General features: G+C 46.5%; 10 protein-coding genes across 10 annotated transcripts; 7 read left to right on the top strand and 3 right to left on the bottom strand.

Annotated features, from left to right (window-relative positions):
* Window positions 1-1,221: 1,221 nt before the first annotated feature.
* Window positions 1,222-2,443, bottom strand: E1B28_003753 (uncharacterized protein; the record flags this gene model as incomplete). The annotated part of the gene is made up of 6 exons (XM_043148185.1): window positions 1,222-1,316; window positions 1,368-1,397; window positions 1,440-1,496; window positions 1,554-1,940; window positions 1,990-2,132; window positions 2,181-2,443. 6 exons carry the CDS (start codon window positions 2,441-2,443, stop codon window positions 1,222-1,224), a joined length of 975 nt encoding a protein of 324 aa, XP_043012777.1.
* Window positions 2,444-2,819: 376 nt separating this feature from the next.
* Window positions 2,820-3,399, bottom strand: E1B28_003752 (uncharacterized protein; the record flags this gene model as incomplete). Its single annotated transcript, XM_043148184.1, has 3 exons — window positions 2,820-2,906; window positions 2,958-3,134; window positions 3,187-3,399. 3 exons carry the CDS (start codon window positions 3,397-3,399, stop codon window positions 2,820-2,822), a joined length of 477 nt encoding a protein of 158 aa, XP_043012776.1.
* A 1,085-nt stretch (window positions 3,400-4,484) lies between these two features.
* E1B28_003751 (uncharacterized protein) lies at window positions 4,485-5,530 on the top strand (the record flags this gene model as incomplete). The annotated part of the gene is made up of 6 exons (XM_043148183.1): window positions 4,485-4,704; window positions 4,837-4,851; window positions 4,908-4,996; window positions 5,060-5,173; window positions 5,226-5,271; window positions 5,347-5,530. The coding sequence occupies exons 1-6, from the start codon at window positions 4,673-4,675 to the stop codon at window positions 5,528-5,530; spliced, it is 480 nt and encodes a 159-aa protein (XP_043012775.1). The 5' UTR covers window positions 4,485-4,672.
* A 66-nt stretch (window positions 5,531-5,596) lies between these two features.
* E1B28_003750 (uncharacterized protein) lies at window positions 5,597-5,833 on the top strand (the record flags this gene model as incomplete). Its single annotated transcript, XM_043148182.1, has 2 exons — window positions 5,597-5,767; window positions 5,828-5,833. 2 exons carry the CDS (start codon window positions 5,597-5,599, stop codon window positions 5,831-5,833), a joined length of 177 nt encoding a protein of 58 aa, XP_043012774.1.
* A 444-nt stretch (window positions 5,834-6,277) lies between these two features.
* On the top strand, window positions 6,278-6,535 carry E1B28_003749 (uncharacterized protein; the record flags this gene model as incomplete). The annotated part of the gene is made up of 2 exons (XM_043148181.1): window positions 6,278-6,388; window positions 6,455-6,535. 2 exons carry the CDS (start codon window positions 6,278-6,280, stop codon window positions 6,533-6,535), a joined length of 192 nt encoding a protein of 63 aa, XP_043012773.1.
* A 43-nt stretch (window positions 6,536-6,578) lies between these two features.
* Window positions 6,579-7,682, top strand: E1B28_003748 (uncharacterized protein; the record flags this gene model as incomplete). The annotated part of the gene is made up of 8 exons (XM_043148180.1): window positions 6,579-6,594; window positions 6,651-6,890; window positions 6,948-7,014; window positions 7,069-7,095; window positions 7,151-7,287; window positions 7,340-7,352; window positions 7,416-7,579; window positions 7,642-7,682. The coding sequence occupies 8 exons, from the start codon at window positions 6,579-6,581 to the stop codon at window positions 7,680-7,682; spliced, it is 705 nt and encodes a 234-aa protein (XP_043012772.1).
* A 1,309-nt stretch (window positions 7,683-8,991) lies between these two features.
* On the top strand, window positions 8,992-9,262 carry E1B28_003747 (uncharacterized protein; the record flags this gene model as incomplete). Its single annotated transcript, XM_043148179.1, has 2 exons — window positions 8,992-9,082; window positions 9,144-9,262. The coding sequence occupies 2 exons, from the start codon at window positions 8,992-8,994 to the stop codon at window positions 9,260-9,262; spliced, it is 210 nt and encodes a 69-aa protein (XP_043012771.1).
* Window positions 9,263-9,955: 693 nt separating this feature from the next.
* Window positions 9,956-11,531, top strand: E1B28_003746 (uncharacterized protein). Its single transcript, XM_043148178.1, has 4 exons — window positions 9,956-10,304; window positions 10,362-10,388; window positions 10,443-10,946; window positions 11,012-11,531. Exons 1-4 carry the CDS (start codon window positions 10,007-10,009, stop codon window positions 11,380-11,382), a joined length of 1,200 nt encoding a protein of 399 aa, XP_043012770.1. The 5' UTR covers window positions 9,956-10,006; the 3' UTR covers window positions 11,383-11,531.
* A 323-nt stretch (window positions 11,532-11,854) lies between these two features.
* Window positions 11,855-13,979, bottom strand: E1B28_003745 (uncharacterized protein). The gene is made up of 5 exons (XM_043148177.1): window positions 13,849-13,979; window positions 12,678-13,766; window positions 12,485-12,601; window positions 12,258-12,432; window positions 11,855-12,198 (listed from the first exon to the last, which is right to left on the bottom strand). The coding sequence occupies exons 2-5, from the start codon at window positions 13,695-13,697 to the stop codon at window positions 11,987-11,989; spliced, it is 1,524 nt and encodes a 507-aa protein (XP_043012769.1). The 5' UTR covers window positions 13,698-13,766; window positions 13,849-13,979; the 3' UTR covers window positions 11,855-11,986.
* Window positions 13,980-16,585: 2,606 nt separating this feature from the next.
* Window positions 16,586-16,816, top strand: E1B28_003744 (uncharacterized protein; the record flags this gene model as incomplete). Its single annotated transcript, XM_043148176.1, has 1 exon — window positions 16,586-16,816. One exon carries the CDS (start codon window positions 16,586-16,588, stop codon window positions 16,814-16,816), a length of 231 nt encoding a protein of 76 aa, XP_043012768.1.
* Between the last annotated feature and the right edge of the window lie 269 nt (window positions 16,817-17,085).

The following is a 17,085-nucleotide window of genomic DNA, read 5'->3' as shown; positions in this document are numbered from 1 at the left end:
GGTCAACGTCCGAGCCAAGCGAGCCAAGAAGCCAAAATTGAGAAAGAACATCTGCCCTCATTGCGTTTGATCGTGGTTATGAGACTAATACTCCTAATCAGCGACCTCTCCTCAAGAGATTCCCTCTCTGAGTCCCAAATCGAAAAACCCTTCAATGGCATCCAGCAGATTCATTTTTTTATTTGAACGACTGCTGTGTCGAGTGCATCCGATACCTATCCCAGCAGCTCCAGTCATGGATAGCGCCGCTCCAAAGCAGGTACTTCCGATTCAAGAAATAAGAAATATTCTGTTAAGCTTCCGGAAAAATCCTTGATCTCTTGAAGTGGTCAATGAGGAGTTCTTGTTCAGACTCCATCGTCAGACGGATTTTGATTTTGAACAAATCTTCAGAGCCTCCTCCCGCGGTAGGAAGCTATCGACGAGACCGTGTCCTCACTGTAACAGAAGCATCGGGATTCGGAGGACAACGTCATAGAAGAGTTTTCGGACTGTGCTTCTCTGAGGCAACCGTCGTGCTGAAGCTTTCTCTTTTGACGGTCCTTCTAGCGGTAAGTAACCTATAACACCAGCGTTCTCTACCAACTGTCCAGAGTGGGTGTCCTCAGCACGTGTATCATCTTCAAGGCCATGTCATTTCTGGAGCTAGTACCTCTTCGTGCTTTGGAGGACGGCTGCATCCTTTGCAAAGCATTCCTGCCCAACACACTCCTTCACCTCTTGCCTTTACGTGATGGATGCTAATACTGTTGAACAGTCCTGACAGTCATATGCGTACTTTACCTGACTTGCCCTACCCCACCCTCTATCCGTTCCCTGTAGTTTAGTTCTTGTACCCCTCTCTGTTCATTCCATCAACAAGTAATTCGCCGGTGCAGGCCACGATTCCTGTAACTGCGGTGTATCGGCTGAAAATCCGGGAATTGGATTTGTAGAGTATCGAGGGCGCGAATCGTGACCTTTACGTCGGTTTCAATACTTTCCCGTCCGCGAACCACATCTGATCTATGAAAGTATGTAATTATGAGTAGATACTGTACACCTGTTGTAGTATGATCATGAATATACAATTCACCACGCGTAGAGCGGCATCATTTGATATTTCCACTCTTTGTTTCCTTTGTCCCTTAATGTTTGTAACGACGTTCATATCATGATATGTCAACTATTGATTGGCGTCTGAACTTGAGCCCCCTGGTAGACATTGGTATTTCGGAATGGCTACATCAGCACGGCAGGAATATCCGACCCCTCAAAAGCTTCACATGAGAATGGAGCTGTGAGGAGTGACCAGATGGAGTTGCTCTTTGAAGCAGCTGCTCGCAAGTTAATCTGTCAGGAAGTGGGAGAATGGAATAATTACTCACCCGACTGTTTAGTTTCTGGAGGATTTCTCTCTGTTTAATGTTGAGGATTCATGACTAAAAAACAAATCTTACCTTTGGTTGTATCCTGAGTGTCATAGAAGAGTAGATCCAAGGACAGATATTCAGAGTCTGGAGCATGGGAGTTCAGGATACAGCAACAGGTCAAGGGGATGAGCAATAACTCACCTTTGTTGAGCTCCTCAAATCGGGATGTGCCAGATTGTATGACGTCAAAAATGGGATGTTTGAGGTAACGAGCAAAGTCGGTGGTTGTCGGGTCAAACCCTCGAGAAACTTGCCACTTTCGTATGTCTTTGTATACTTGGGTAGGCCAGGAATGCCACCACGAGCGGGCTCCATTTGTGACACAACGGCCGGCAGGAAGGCCAAGGTATCTGCACGTCCTATTTGAAATTCGTGTTTTGCCGTTTTCATCGGAAGACCAAAACACTCGCGAGCGTCGGCGAAAGGGAGGGATGTATAAATAGATTGGTCCATGTCGATGACGTCGTTGCCAAAACACTTCATCGCGATTGATCTGTCCGTCCAATTTAAGATCTGTCACTATGAAGCCTTCGGAACGGGTCGGAGTCAATCAGGAACCAGAAGAACCAGAACTCACGGTAATCACCGAGATCTTCGTCCAGTGATACTCCGAGTTTGTGAAACACAGCCGAAGCTTGTGAGAGCCATGCATATTTTGCGGACCACCAATCAGTTCCTAGCTCGAAATAAGAACCTTTACAAACGTTGACCAGAGTGAATCTATATTTGGGTGAGTCATATGTCTCCCATTATTTTCATTGAGCTCACCTTGTTGTACCGTCTGGCATATGTACTGTGTCGTCAAAGCATGGTTCCGAAATCCACGGCGCAACTGCGATTGGGGATTCCGTCAAGGTCGAATATACACTATTGACCCAAGGCACACTGTCGGGTAGGTAATATTGATCGTAATCACACTGTAACGCAAGTGTTTCAATAATGTGTTCATCAAATTTTCTATCCGCCGGCTTGACCCCCGAAAGATAGCGCCAGAAAACGTCCTCCTCGAGAAGGTCAATTTTGGATGACATTGTCAACTTGGTCTCCAATTCTAAGCTTCCAACGTAGTCGCAATCTGGCCCCTCCAGTCCACAAATCAATGTTCCTCGCTTTGGATCTATCCACAGTTGTTCTTGCTTACAATCAAATTTGTACTGGATATCAAATTAGTCGGAAATAAAGACATAAATCTTACATTGCATATTTACCCATGCTAATTTTTTGAAGTACGACCGCCCCAAAATGGGAAGGTCACTCCAAACATGACCAAGAGGCACAAGCGCCGATATGATTGTCTCTCAGCCAAGAAAAGATTCCATGGTAGTAAACCCACCCCTGTGGAATATCAACAGAGGAACATTTGACCGGTTGATTCTAAACAATTGCATCATCTGTGTATTTCTGTCGCTAGTACAACGACTCGCCAGTAGGAGAAATCCCAGGGGTGTTAACGCACCGTAGCCCAGAGACCTGTCTAAAATCCCTCTCCCATTCCTAAAGTAGTGCTATTAGTTGAATGTGCGATTAAAAAGTATTAGTACTCACCTCCTCCGCATCAGGCCCGCTATAAGATAACACCGTACATTTTGAACCTTGACCAGAATGAACAACGGCAGTGAACGTTGACATGACTACGTCGCCCCGGAAACCATTAAACTTGCGAAACGTTACGTCGCCAAGCTCCCGGATCATCTCCACATCTCCAAGCCGTATGGATCTGAACTAAGACCAGGTGAGTCAAACTCCGTACTGTTTCTTCGTACGATGTACACACCTCATCGTAGATGTTGCGCTCCCTCTCCTCCCGAATGGTGTAGTGATTCGTTATCTGATTTCCACCGATGTCGTTGAAAATGGCCGTTTGCATTGAAATACCAGATGCCGCTTGGAAATTCTTCATTGTACGGACTTTCGCAGTGCTCAATGGTCGAACAGATGGAGGATGATGGGAGGAACAGCAGGGCAGAGGGTTCGGAGTCCAACACATGTTTAAAAGGTGTTCAAACTCGTGGCACACTTCCAGACATCGGCATTTCAGAATAGGTGTCAACAGAATTGGTTTTTCTGATTGGCGCCTCAGGCTGCCAGTGCACCGTGGCAGGTTGAATGCAGTGTGCTGATAGACCCCTTTGTGTCAAGTTTTCTGGAAGTATTCGGGTACCATGGCTCGGGCAGGGGTTTCAGGGTCTAGTGACTGCAAACGCGCTCGTAACCGACTTCCTATGGTTGGTTTCAGCAGCGCCCAGCTTCCGAAGAGTCGTGAATAATTCAGCGTGTATCGACGGCTGTTGACGATGTATGGCGGTGTAAGTAAGGCAAATCCGGGCCGAAGGTTCTGGGGGACGCAATTTTATTTTTTTTGAGTTTCCGTACTACAATTGAGAGTCAACACAACTTGCCAGAAAGATTGCAATTCAAGCGTACCTTGACGACTCCATCCTCTGTCCACATCTTCCGTGAGCCAAAGCTCAACCTTCCTGCTGGAGAGGCGCTGAGTGCTGAATGTTCGTTCGTTTTGTAAGTACATTGCTAATCGCCGACATGGGGAACTCACGTGAACTCCTTTACGACCATTGAAAATGGACGAAACCCAGTTATTCGAACGAACAGCGTTTTTCTTTTTGATCTGTTGAGACTTGTAGTTTTCTTGAAGAGCGAGGCAACATTCCCGCTATCAGAAGGGACCATCGCAGGCTTTCCTGGAATTTAGAGCATCCTGTCGACTAGAAAGCTCCACGATTATTAGATTGAATAACCAGGATAATGGAAAACGTATTCACGCACTTGAGCATCCTAATTTAGAGCATCCTGTCGACTAGAAAGCTCCACGATTATTAGATTGAATAACCAGGATAATGGAAAACATATTTACGCACTTGAGCATCCTAATTTAGGGCATCCTGTCGACTAGAAAGCTCCACGATTATTAGATTGAATAACCAGGATAATGGAAAACGTATTCACGCACTTGAACATCCTAATTTAGAGCATCCTGTCGACTAGAAAGCTCCACGATTATTAGATTGAATAACCAGGATAATGGAAAACGTATTTACGCACTTGAGCATCCTGTATATCCAACAAAACTCTCGAAACTCGTTGATGAACGAGCCAAAAAAAAAAAAAAAATTGGAGTGAGTCTGAGTTCTCGCAGCTGAAGTTCACGCCCGAAAACCGTGTAAAATCGAAAAATAGGCAGCTGAAAAAGCCTGAATGTGGCATCGAAGAGAAAGCATTTGAGGTGGGAACCTCAAACCGCCATGATGGTCGAGCAAAGAGTTCTCGCTGCTCGGTAAAGAGTGTGCGGGACCGGCGTGTGACATGTGATCGATGCTCATTAACTCTTCCGCTCACCACGACCCTCGCTTCGTCTTTCTCGATTTACGGCTCAAGTCCTCATATTAGAACCTTTCTACCCACTCAGGAATTCATATCTCAGGTAATTTTCTTTGATGTCTCTCGATTTATAAAAAAATTCACGAAATAACCCTGTAGAAGTTGGCTTTCCGATTCAAGACCAACGCTATGGACAAGGATGGGTTCTCAACGCTGTTGTGGAGTTGATGGATTTTATTGGATGGAAGGTGTTTAGGTCTCTGCCGAATATCTCTCCCCTACATACGACTGATTTTCTTCATTTCTTGAAGGTTCCTTCAAGTTCGGAAGACTGCCCGCTAGCAAGTCACTAGGTGTACATTCGGAGAGTCAACTGATACGAATTCATCGAAGAGTTACCATGTTGGTTGCGGATGGGGAGATGGGTGAGTTAAGATTCGGCGTTCCGAACGTTTCTGACGTTCTGGTGAAACTCAGAAACTGCAATTGGATTGGTTAGTCGAGAAGGCTGCGGGACACCAGAGTATGTGGTGCGCTGTGCGCAAATTCTCAAACATATGGAGCGTGTCTGAAATTTTTTACTACTGTGAACTCCCAGACTTCCATTGACAATCGTTCCTCCCATCCTTAATGACAATGACATGTATTCGCTCTTCCCCGAACTGCTCGTCGGCTACGACAAGGGAGGTCCCTCGAATCGCGTCCCCAGTGCACCCGAACTTCAAGTTCTGCGTGGATATCTCACAATGCGAAGAATGTGCTGCTCGGTTTCTCTCGGATGAGACCTCAACCTCCTCTTCTTGAAATCCCTGCGACGACTAGGAAGGTGATTTCACTTGATCAATGTCATGTCTCGACTTCCCTCATGGAAGCGCAAGGAAGACGAAGAGCATCCCATCTCCGAATATGGACCGATCGAGAAGGTGCAAAGAGGTCGCGATGAGGGTTTTGGAGGTTGCCGAGGCGTGAACCGGATCTGGAAGAGCTGGTTGAGTCGAGTGCTACAGAAGATACAGCTGGTGAGTATTCGAGTTCCCGTTTTTAAAGAATTCCCTGTGTTTTGAATCTCAATTATACAGACCTGAGAAAGTCGGTGGAGGGTCTATTTGACCTAACGAGCTTCCATATGAACAGATCCCGGAACGACGTAAGTGGTCATAACAAATTTATATGTGGGCCACCTCGCTGATTGACACTGTTACACGGATATCCTCGTGTTGGGTGATTAGTAACACCCAACCACTATACTATATGAACGCGTCACTGACGATTTACAGGGTACTCAAAGATGGTCGGATTAAGATCATGCCTAACGAGTTCGAAAGCTTGACGACCCATCCTGGGTTAGTTCCAATCGACCCGGTTGTACGTCAACTCAGAAGCTGTTTCCACTTGTTTTCCTGGATTGTTCCTCTACTCTCGTCCTCGAGTTACTTAGTTTCAGCACAGTAATCCATTACCAGACGTCGGTTTCAATCGACGTGTACAAAGGTGAACACAGAATCAGCAAGTGCAACCACTCTTCGGGAATGTTCGACTTGACAAGGGTCCATCCTCTTCGCTCGGTGCCTCAGATCGAGGTGACATTCCGGATTGGTGTGAATGGGATCTTGGAGGTTACGGCTGCGGATCAGAGGACGGTGAGTACATGTTTATTCATTCCCATCCTTCTCTCGAGACTGACTTCGACGGACTATATCTTCTAGACTAGGGGTGAACAGGTCGAATCTACTAGCAGGGGTATCACGGTTCAGTCTTATGGAGCAGTAGGGAGCCTTTATTATTGAACAATCGTGGTCAGGTCTCGGAGGAGTATTTCAGGTATAAGCTATGTGCTGCTGCATTGGTAAGCTATGGTCTGAATGTAGGTTTCTTGGTCTAACATGGAAGGCGGCATAAAAGCAAAGAGTGAGAAATACCGATCGAGAGTGTATATGAGTCAGAGTCAGTACCTCTGGTTTCAGTCACTGTTCGTAAAGGTTTCTCATCCTGCAAGGCGGCGATGTCATCCAACTTCCTACAAAAACCACTTACCTTGCAAGCAGTTCACTCACGTTCTTAGTCTCTATTTCATATCCGGAAGCAATATGTATCGGGGATTTCGGTTAACTACAAAGAACAAGAAGACCAAGTATCAACCGTGTATTATGAGCCTTTTTCATGCTTAGAAATTGGCATTTCTAATGGTCGGTATTTAAGGGACGCAGGTCAACTTGCCATTGCGATCGACGCAAGCTGGAAAAACGAGGGAACGCGGACAACATAGGTGAGTTTCTGCGCTGGTTGATAACTACGGAGCGTGTAACTTACTGCCAGAAAGCACACGGGAACTATCTGAAGGGCCAGAGTAGAATTTGCAGCTGCTTCCAGCATGATGGTCCTTGTTGTTAGGCGGACCGCAGGCAGAGACTGCAGGCGTACATTCAGCGTCAGCCTCGTTATTCAACGCCGGCGAAACTCCTCACCTGGGTCGGTAGCGATCAAGACACTACCCATAGCTTGGCCGATGAAGAGGACGGCGAGAGTAGAGATGATTGCAGTGGTTTTGAAGAACATGATGGTTGTAGTTGTTGAGGCGAGTGTTTGGTGAGGAATATTGGCTCGGTGGGTCCTCTTTTTATACGTTTTCGCCTCCTGCTACGTGGCCTTTTACTTACAGAAATTAAGAAGCGTCGCAACAAACCGCTTCTTGGCGGGTGGAGTATCAGCCACAGCTCGCTTACTCCAATCATTGTCTCAAACGAAGATGTTGATTCCTCGGACATTGATACACGGGAGATACTCGCTTCACTCTACAGCACGGCAGCTAGAAACTGAAGAGTACAATCATAGTACGGCCATCTTCTGTGCACTGAGTCTATGCCACTCTAGGACTTAATCTATACCTGAATAGATGACGGTGGTTGTCCTCTTCCAAGGCGCGATCGTACATGACTCATGAGTCACGAAGGTAGAATGAATCATCTTCTGCCCTCGAAACCCGGCCCCATTATGGCTTGTCGTTAAAAAATTGAATTAATCAGATCTCGAAGAACCCATCGCGACCGCCGAAGCAAGATCTGACTGATGATATTGTGTAGGTTCTCATCACTTCTGATACAAGAAGCTGGCGCACTGAGCATTTTGATGAAATTCGACGGAAGTTACATAGTTGAAACGTAGTAAGTGATGCGAATGCTCTGGCGAAATCTGCGTCGTTACTGGGGCAGGTCGCACCGACGAGTCGTTACAGTATGATCGTCACGAACATGAAAGTAAAAAGGTCATTAGGCCGCCTAGTGAAAGCGAGGATTGCAATAGGCTATTTTGAATCGTACGCCCGATGAAGGTCGCCACGACGCAGTATGTCCACAGCTGTGATTGTTTTTAGGGTGGAGTCAATCGCAAATAGAATCTACATCTAAAGTTCATTTGAATAACAATATCAAATCGATATACTTACAACTCAGCTTTGCACTCGGGGTCTGATGCAATGGCTTAGATGACTTCTTCACGAATTGATTCACCGTTGATGAAGGTATTGACGACGACGCCCGCTCAATCTGATACAGTAAATCATGTTCTTGTCGATCACACTTGACGGCAAAAGCGGGAATGGACAGAGGCGCCGGGTATGCCGTCAACTGGCATAGTTCGGTGATAACCAAGCCGACCTATCGGCAGGCGGTCAGTTTCATTACGGGTACGGAGCAGAGCTTTCGGCTGCCTTCAAGTAGAGCTCTGACCGAGTGTGACTAGCAAAGTAAGGCGGAAGCACCATGCATAATATTCTCGTTATTCGCAGTGCAATGGCCATCTATTTGATGCCTCGCCACTCGTCTGCAACTTCTTGATATCAATCTCGCTTTTTTGTTTGGATCCCGTACGACATGAGTAGTTCAGGAGCCCGCGGTGGAAAGGAGTTTCAAGTGGATGAATCTTTCAATGTTCAAACACCTAGATAATACATTGTCAATGTGAAACCGGAGTGCAGGCTGCGAGAGTCATCAGAGTGAAAGTAATCTGATCGCAATTTCTCTAGGCGCCGCCGCCAACTTCCTGTAGTTTCAGTTTGAACAAACAGAGCGAGGCATTGAATAGAGCAAGGAGTGGGCTGGTATTCACGGTATACCAAGCTCTTTTACAACCTTACAATTTACTAATCCCCGTACTCAAACGGGCCCATAGAAGCAGAGAACAACATATAAAAGGGAGACACACTGAGCCAATGATCCTCACTAAACACCAGATCGTACCAACCATCATGTTCTTTAAAACTGTTACCATCATCTCTACTCTCGCCATGCTCCTCGTCGGCCAAGCTATGGGTGGAATTCTGATCGCTACCGACCCAGGTGAGGAGATTCAGCCTCGCGTTGAATAATGAGGCTGACACTGGATCATATACGACTGTAGTCTCTGCCTGCGGTCCGCCTAACAACAAGGACCACCATGCTGGAAGCAGCTGCAAATTCTACTCTGGCCCTTCAGATAGTTCCCGTGTGATTTCTGGCAGTAATTTGCACATTCTATAGTTACTAACTAGTGCAGAAACTCACGTTGTCCTTATTCCCTCGTTTTTCCAGCTTGTGTCGATCGCAATGGCAAGTTGACCTGCGTCCCGTAAATAGCGAGCAATCCAAGTCCCATTTTCAAGTATGCGAAGGAGACCGTTTGCTAGTTGATATCTTGTTTTCGTAGCCGAATTTTATGCAATTTTCCATAATGTAATATCGCCACTGTGTCGGATGGTGAGTCATTGAGGTTCCAATGAACCCGTCAAAACAGTCCAGGGGATGGGATTTGCCCTCAATGGCCGGTTCCAAAAGTAACATAGATAATCCACGATAATTTCCAGTAAAGGATGAGAATGAGAAGGGGCGAACCCGGCAAAGATGAGAGCGACGATATCGAATCAAATCAACACTCGAGCGTGGGAGAACGCCGCAGTGCGACGCACTGACCTGCCCTCAACAATAGTCATCTTTTTTTCATATCTAATCTTTTACTGTCACCATCAATGAGCGTGTCCACCAGAGGTAATTTTGTATTAGATTCTATTGTTAACAAGTTAGTTCCTCAGTGGTCGAAAGTCACTAGAGAACGAATGTGACCACGTGTTCATTTCCATCCGAGTCATCGTTGCTATTAAATTGCTTGGAACCGTGTGAGTTATTCCGGAGAACGGCCATCCCGCGGCAATATCAAATATCAATATCCCTCCGTCTCTTGACGCTAACCTTTTCGGCAGCTCTGGCGCTTTCTTCTGAACCATCACCATGCTACCATTGGCTCTCTTCATTCTTCTGTTCATTTCGACACCATTATTCGCGGCTTCTCAGTCCATTATCGATCTCAATTTCGACGTGCAACGATGGAAAGAAACTATAGAAAATCAAGTTGAACAAAACGGGATCAAAGACGAGCACAAAACGGGCTTTGCTATAAATGTTGGGCTAGAGACGATGCCTGAGCTGCAGCAGGTTATGAAGGACCGACACCAACGTTTCGTCGCAGTCTCAGGCGGTCCAGAGTGGCCTTTTGGAGATTTTTTGGAGGATTTGACTTCAATCCAAGGTACGTGCTTTAATTGCCTGGTGTCGAACGCAAATCTGACGCCAAACTCGGATTTAGCTGCAGCGGAGGCTTATGTTGAAAAGCGTAAGATGTTCTGCTCGCGCAGGTAGTTCATTCAGAATGACGAAGATATAACAGTGGATAACCGTGACCTTGGTCTCAACAAAATTTTGAATCACATTATACCTTCCCCAGACGTTGCCGGGAATACTTTGGACACCATCTCTAGCATACCACCACCTTTCACTCGTGGCATAAAAGCACGGGGCCTCAATATTAATTATCGTCAAGTTGATGCATCGACCTCTCCTCATTCCCCTTTCGACGACATAATGCTTCATCTGAAATCATTTTTCGATACGATCACCGACGCTCTGGAATCCATCATCAACGATGCGAAAGTTACGACCCATGATGCAATTGTTGCCATTCACGAATTTATTCAAGACCAAGTCGCGTTCCTGTCGAAAGAAGTTCAAGAAGCTATTCAAAGCTTTAAGAAGTTCTCTGCCGAACATCCGTGGATTGTAGCGAGTGCCATAGTAGGCCTCGTCGTGTTTGGGGTCACGATTGCTATTTCTCCATATGCATATCTTGCAATCTTGCGCCTTGTTGGGTTTGGGGAATTGGGGCCGGTAGCTGGTAATCTCACATCTATTCCTCTCCAAAGAAACCATCCGTTCTGACCGCCAACTACGTATTTCTAGGTTCCTGGGCTGCATTAATCCAGTCAACTGTATACGGTGGGGGAACTTCGGGGTTGTTTTCTGTTATCCAAAGCATTGCGATGACGGGACGAATTATCTGGCCGATCAGTGTGTTCACTGGGATTTTTGTGGTTGCCGTTGGTGCTGCAGCAGCTTTTTGGGGAGGTGATGCCATTAAGACGTTTGTCGAGGAGTGGATGAACCAGGGTGGAGCTTCTTTCCCTATTCTGCCTGATGGGACTATGGTAACTGAGGAATTGGGGGTGTGGATGGGCGCGCTGGGTGAAAAGATGGAACAGACAGGTGTTCCTCATGGGCAATGGTTCGATGTAGTGATTGAGGCGTTACGCCGACGGTTGGAGACTTTCTGAAAAAGTACTCCGTCTTTCGACCACAAGTCACTCCAGGTTGATCTGACGTTTCTGATTTTTGCTGTCTACGAAATAAATTCTCCGTTACATGATGTCTCATCAAATACTTAACGTCAAACAAGGCAGTTTGAAGAAGTATTCAATCTAGCAACAATCAAGTGTTAAAGTCACTATCGAGTTGACCGTTCTGTCAGTCTCAATCACTGTGACTCGTCCTCAGTACCTGAACTAATCTCGTAGGTGATGGAGCAGTTCGATGAGTTAGAAGCCAAGACGGGTCTCGCTCGCATCCGAATCTGAATGTGAGTACTGGAGCGCCAAGTTCACATTTAGGCCGCTACTGAAGCAACTCGAAATCTGGCGAGAGGTCTTAGTAAGGGAGGTTGACCGGGACCGCGGGTGAAGATTATATCCTGTGTTGAGGGTCCGGGATCGGGTAGCCCTTCTTCGTGCAAAGGCTTTAAGAACTGTTCAACGACTACAAGCTGCCTGTGCTTTTCAGGGATGTGTCACCAAAAATACAAGAACAAAGATAGTGAGGAATCAACACCGCAGGACGCGAGATCAGCGGAGGCGCAAACTACCCGCTACAGATACCCTCCTTTCACGGCTCCTCCGCAACTGGCATTGCTTCCTCTGAAATCTCCTCCACAAGCTCATCCTTCTGCCCAGGCTCATCGGCACTGTAAGCCGACTGTCTTCTCGTGGTCAATGAACACTTGACCTTGCCCTTTCGGCAGTCCATACAGGACTGTCCTTGTCGTACATCTTCCGGAACTAAACACTGGACCCGGCGGTCAGCACAGCGAGTGCAAACTTTTTGACAAAGTTTAGTGTTAAATCAAAAACAACAAAACAAAAGGGCACCATCGTACCTTTCGGAGCCGGCATCGTAGGCCGCTTGTCTTCTTCCTTCGGGTTCTTCTTTTTCTTCTTCTTTCCATCCACCAAGTTCCCGATCGGCTGAACTGTGCCTTTCTCTACACCACATCGGTGAGCGGTTTCGACCTCCTTCATACGTGCTTGTTCAGGCTTTGATATCAATCTCAACTAAAGAAGAGTCGAAGGAGGACTTGGAGGAGAAACGAATAGAGAAGCATACCTCATTCAACCCCTCCTCGTCCTCCAAATCACCGTTCTCTTCCTCCGCGTCCTTCGCACCTGAACCGCTTGGCTCTTTCAATTCCTTCAGGTCCACGCCTGACAATTCCAATACAACCTGAAAGGGGGCGAACTCGGGTCAATTAATCGTAGGATTTTTAAGAAAAGGCATGGCGAAAAAGAAAAACTCATACATCTTTAACAACCGAACGAACTTCTTCCTTTACTATTCCATTTACAAACCTAACCATACTTCCACAACCAGTTGTGTGGCAGCGGGGACAACGTATAGATTGTCTATCGTTCCCGAAAGCACTTTCAATGTTCGTTGTCTTCTGGTATTGAGTGAGCATGTACGGTGTATGTTTGAATGTCTCCGAGGTGAAGCGCAGATAATAGAATATCTGCTGGAGATCCTCCAACGATATTCTAGTCTTCGCTGGTGGATAGAGAGAAGAACATGTGTATGTGAGCCTCGAAGTGTCATTTGGCCACTCGTTAAACGACGGAACATGTGTTAAAATGGTATCCGACACCCGTCGATGATAATTTAAAAGCGAGATGAACACGCTAGCCGGAATAGCCGGTTCGAAATCCATTTCTGGAACATGAAGGACTGCCAGATCTTCACGAGGAAAGAGCAGCAGTCTTTTAGCAACCTCTGTGATGAACGTACCAGGAACGGCATGAGCAATCGAACTTTGTTTGTATCGAAAGAGGAGGCTGAACACCGACAACGCGATCTTGGGATCATCATCAGCCGGTGTACGTGACTGAACCCCACGCAAACGGAGATCGTTGATAACTGAATTTTGGAAGGCGTATGTCCCGTCCATCTGGTACTTGATCATCGCGTTCATGATCATGACAAGCTCCTTCACGCTCGGATAGCGTTTAACAAGACCTGGATAGACATATCGGAGAACATCCTTGAACGTGATGCTGTCCTCTTCGATACGAAAGATGTTTAGACCGATGTCTAGCTCTTCTGTCAGCCGTTCGTTCAACGTGATGGGTAAAATTCCGGCGCGGTACTCGAATAGGTGCTGGAAATAAGTTGAAATGCATGACAGGCACTTCATAGTGATAGGGAAGAGTTTTTCATCCGAGGTCAATATAGCAGCGTCCGCCTTGAGCTTGCTGAAAGGTTCTTCGTCAATAGCCGTTACTCGAAGTTTCTTCAAGGGGGATTCGGGGATGGCGATATCGGTCATAGAAGCAAGCTTTTATTCGTAGTGATTGTTTTCGTGAAAGGAGGAAGGAAACACTTTATCTGTGTATCACTGGACATGATGAGAGTGTGTCGTGACATAAGTAAGTCATAGACTGTCATATATCGGTCATAGAGGAAGTGTTGTTGCTTACGAGCGCGACTCCTAGAACGCCGTCCAAGAGTAGAATAGAAAGGACAAAGATAATTCGACCTATTCCTTCAACGTGAAGTCTTCAAAGAGATGCTACGTGTACAGCGCGATGGAGGTCGGGAAAAAAGAGGCAAGACTCCGGGCGTTCAAGCTCAAGGTCTCATGGACTGGTTCGGGTCAGTACGGGTCGGCCAAAAGTGTTCAGGGACCCGGTTCGGGCCGGAGAACCCACCCCGAATCCGGTAGCCCTGAAAAATTACATAGTTGTTTTCACTGCGACAGCGATCCAAAATGGAGGTTCGGTGCTTCATAGCTTTATTTGCCATTAGCCACTTGAGAACCAATAGCGGATACTCATTCATTTGAAGAAAAACCAGGCCCCGAGAATTTGTCTTCGTCAGCTTCCTTTCGTACGTCAGAGTCAGCAAATACGGGCACGACTACATCATTACGACTAGAGCCCATAAGTAACTACCAACGCTAGGTGCACAACGAACATTGATGATCGACTACAGCGCCGATGCCATGAAGTGGACGGACGTACAGCAGTGGAGATATAGTGCGAATGCCGCCAAGTGAGATCATCGAGTGAGAAATGTTTCCGCATTCCCATAAAACCACGATCTGTGAGCCTTGACGATGGAACGATTGAACAAAGAATGGAAGTAAAATGTCGACCTGGCGTTATAGACCTTCACAGAGTAGAGCTTCTGAGTAAGAAGGGCAGTAGAGTGAGGTGCGTGAGATGTTTTTTATTAAACGGAACGAATATCCAGGATCGCCGTTGGGATGTCAATGAATCACATCCTGGTGCAGGAGTTACGGGTTCGAGGGCCTTGATTGAGGAGTGATAACGATGATTGGGAGGTGGGTGCTATGAGAGGGCCGTATTTGAGGGGGATGGAGACGTCGAAGCTCGCTATAATCAAAATCGTGTCAGAGACGAAATGATAAACGACAGTCGCTTATCGCATACCTTCCATACAATCGAAAGCTTCGTTATAGCACTTAAACTTCGGCCCCTTCACTGAAGCCTCGCCTATCCCACCAACGGTACCTAAAACACATTGGAGACATGTCCATCAAGATAAAAAAACGAGGCGTCTACATACATTGGGGCAGGGAGAGGCTTCTGGTCCAACAAAGCAGGTCCACGACCCCTGACCCAACAGCTGGATGTATCATCCATGGGGGGGAAGCCCCAGATGACCGCTTTTCGTCTTATTTGTCCTTCAATCTAAGGCAATCGACGTGTTAGGTTTGTGCAGATCCGCCTGTTTGAGGGAGAGCGTTCAGTCGAATGTGGGTGATTGATCGTATCGTAACAGTGTGTGATCTGAGTTGAAGATCGTCAGTAAAGGTCACTGGCAGAGACCTTCGCCCGTAGTACTCACCAGACAGCAGCCGAGCAAATGGGCGAGAAAAGCGACCTGGGATCGCGAGAGAGGTACAGTAATTCGGGCTTTGTCTAGTTTTCGAGATGTCGAGTCAGTAATATTGCAAAGGAATACCTACCAAGGTTACAGCCCAGATCTACGCACTCTTACCATGTCATTCTTTACCTCCCCAAACATCTGAGGTTGATTTTCTCGAACTTTCCACCGTATCGGAGGGCTAAGTTGGAACGGCAAACAAGAATCTCGAATGCAAGCATGAGAGGAAGACTTATGAGGCTCGAGCCCATCTGAACTTTTACGGCGGGAAAGAAGACGGGGAAAAAGTAAGGAAGCAACAACGTGCCGACCGCGGAGACCGACTGGTGTAATGCGGTGCAACCTCACGTTTCTGTTATCACGCCACTGCTTCTGGAAACTTCTTCAAGATAGGGTCGACTATCTATCCTTCAAGCTGCCTGTCATCCATGGGAATTAGTAGCCACTTGCCAGTATCTTCTACTTACTTTGCTACCTTGGTCTAGTAGAGTGGAGAAATGTATTCTTTTGCACGTTTGTGTACGCGCAAGTTCAACCTATGTATGAGATAATGTCACTCACACAGCCCACTTCTACTCTTGTTTTGGTCCGGGTGAAGAATGGAACCTTGCACAAGTTCATATTCGCGTAATCTCGACGTGGACGGTGTTCACACAGCTGCTTTATTGCACACTTCTGACAGCTCCTTCCTCGGGTCGGCTGTGGATGCGGCACTTTAAGCTTCAACCATGGGACTCAGGACCAGCTTCTAGTACGTGTATTTAGTATGTTAGTACCTGGTTTTAGTAGCCGGGCTTCCATCGAAATAAACGTTCAACACATGTGAACATTGATCGGTACCCCAACTCGCCGGAAGCATACTGTGAATATACTGTATGTATGTTGGAACCCGGTTTTGATTGGCTTTCATCGAAATAAATACATTCAACACATGCCAGTGAACACCGATCAAGACGATATCTGTCGTGATTTCTATATAATCATGCTCAAGATGGGCCCCAGAAGCATATCATCACAATTCGCGACCACAATTCGCCACCGCAAAAATGAATGCTTCCAATTTCAAAGGCAGGGGCATGACACGACATGCTCTTAGGAATATCATTTAGAAATAAGTCATCTGAGCCTCTCAGAGACTCGTCATCGGTTATTGACATAACCTCAGAAACCTATAAAAACCCTCTGAACGACAACCTCATCTATCAGCAAAAATCCTCTCCAAGGTCATTTCTACCTGATACAGTAACTCCTCTACTGCCATTCTTTTGAGCACCTCTGACGAACGTACTTTCCCTCGGCAGTATTATGTCACCTGACCCACACGCTGTTTTGTTTTGCGACACGAACGGCCGTCGCCAGGCGGCTGCTTTTGCAGACGGCAATAAGAAGGACATCCTTGTCAAGTCCATGATCGAAGATTACGGCGCCAGTGTTTATGGTGACTGGTACCAGCTCCCTTCAAGCGGGGCCGTCGATGCTGTGATTGACCAGGCAAACGATTTGGGTGGCACAGTTTACAATCTGCCAGTTCGATAAGTTAGTCGTTATTCATAGCGCCTATTCGCTTGGATAAGATGCTAACAATTAGCTCACTAGATCACGCACCTCTTGGTCCTTGAAGCCATGGTAGTTCCTGTAAAACAAGCAAACCTAAAACCCACGTCATTGATTTCAGCTTTTCTTTCTTTTGCCGATTATACAGCTTGTAGTTTGTTTGTGTAAAAATGTGAAGGCTTTGATCTCGACTCTGTTTTTTTTTATCGGAGAGAGAATCACGATGATCAAATCAAAACACCTAATTCCAG

The sequence above is a fragment of the Marasmius oreades genome, chromosome 2 (assembly GCF_018924745.1).
Source record: "Marasmius oreades isolate 03SP1 chromosome 2, whole genome shotgun sequence".
Taxonomy (NCBI): Eukaryota; Fungi; Basidiomycota; class Agaricomycetes; order Agaricales; family Marasmiaceae; genus Marasmius; species Marasmius oreades.
This window is presented reverse-complemented; position numbering and strand designations above follow the sequence as displayed.

Bases quoted from the DNA above. Each gene is read 5' to 3' on its own strand.
- E1B28_003746 (XM_043148178.1), top strand. From the start codon at position 10,007: ATGCTACCATTGGCTCTCTTCATTCTTCTGTTCATTTCGACACCATTA. The intron at 10,305-10,361 runs GTACGTGCTTTA...ACTCGGATTTAG, and splicing joins GGATTTGACTTCAATCCAAG to CTGCAGCGGAGGCTTATGTT. The intron at 10,947-11,011 runs GTAATCTCACAT...ACGTATTTCTAG, and splicing joins GGAATTGGGGCCGGTAGCTG to GTTCCTGGGCTGCATTAATC.
- E1B28_003745 (XM_043148177.1), bottom strand. From the start codon at position 13,697: ATGACCGATATCGCCATCCCCGAATCCCCCTTGAAGAAACTTCGAGTA. The intron at 12,433-12,484 runs GTATGCTTCTCT...ACTCTTCTTTAG, and splicing joins ACGAGGAGGGGTTGAATGAG to TTGAGATTGATATCAAAGCC. The intron at 12,199-12,257 runs GTACGATGGTGC...TTTGTCAAAAAG, and splicing joins TACGATGCCGGCTCCGAAAG to TTTGCACTCGCTGTGCTGAC.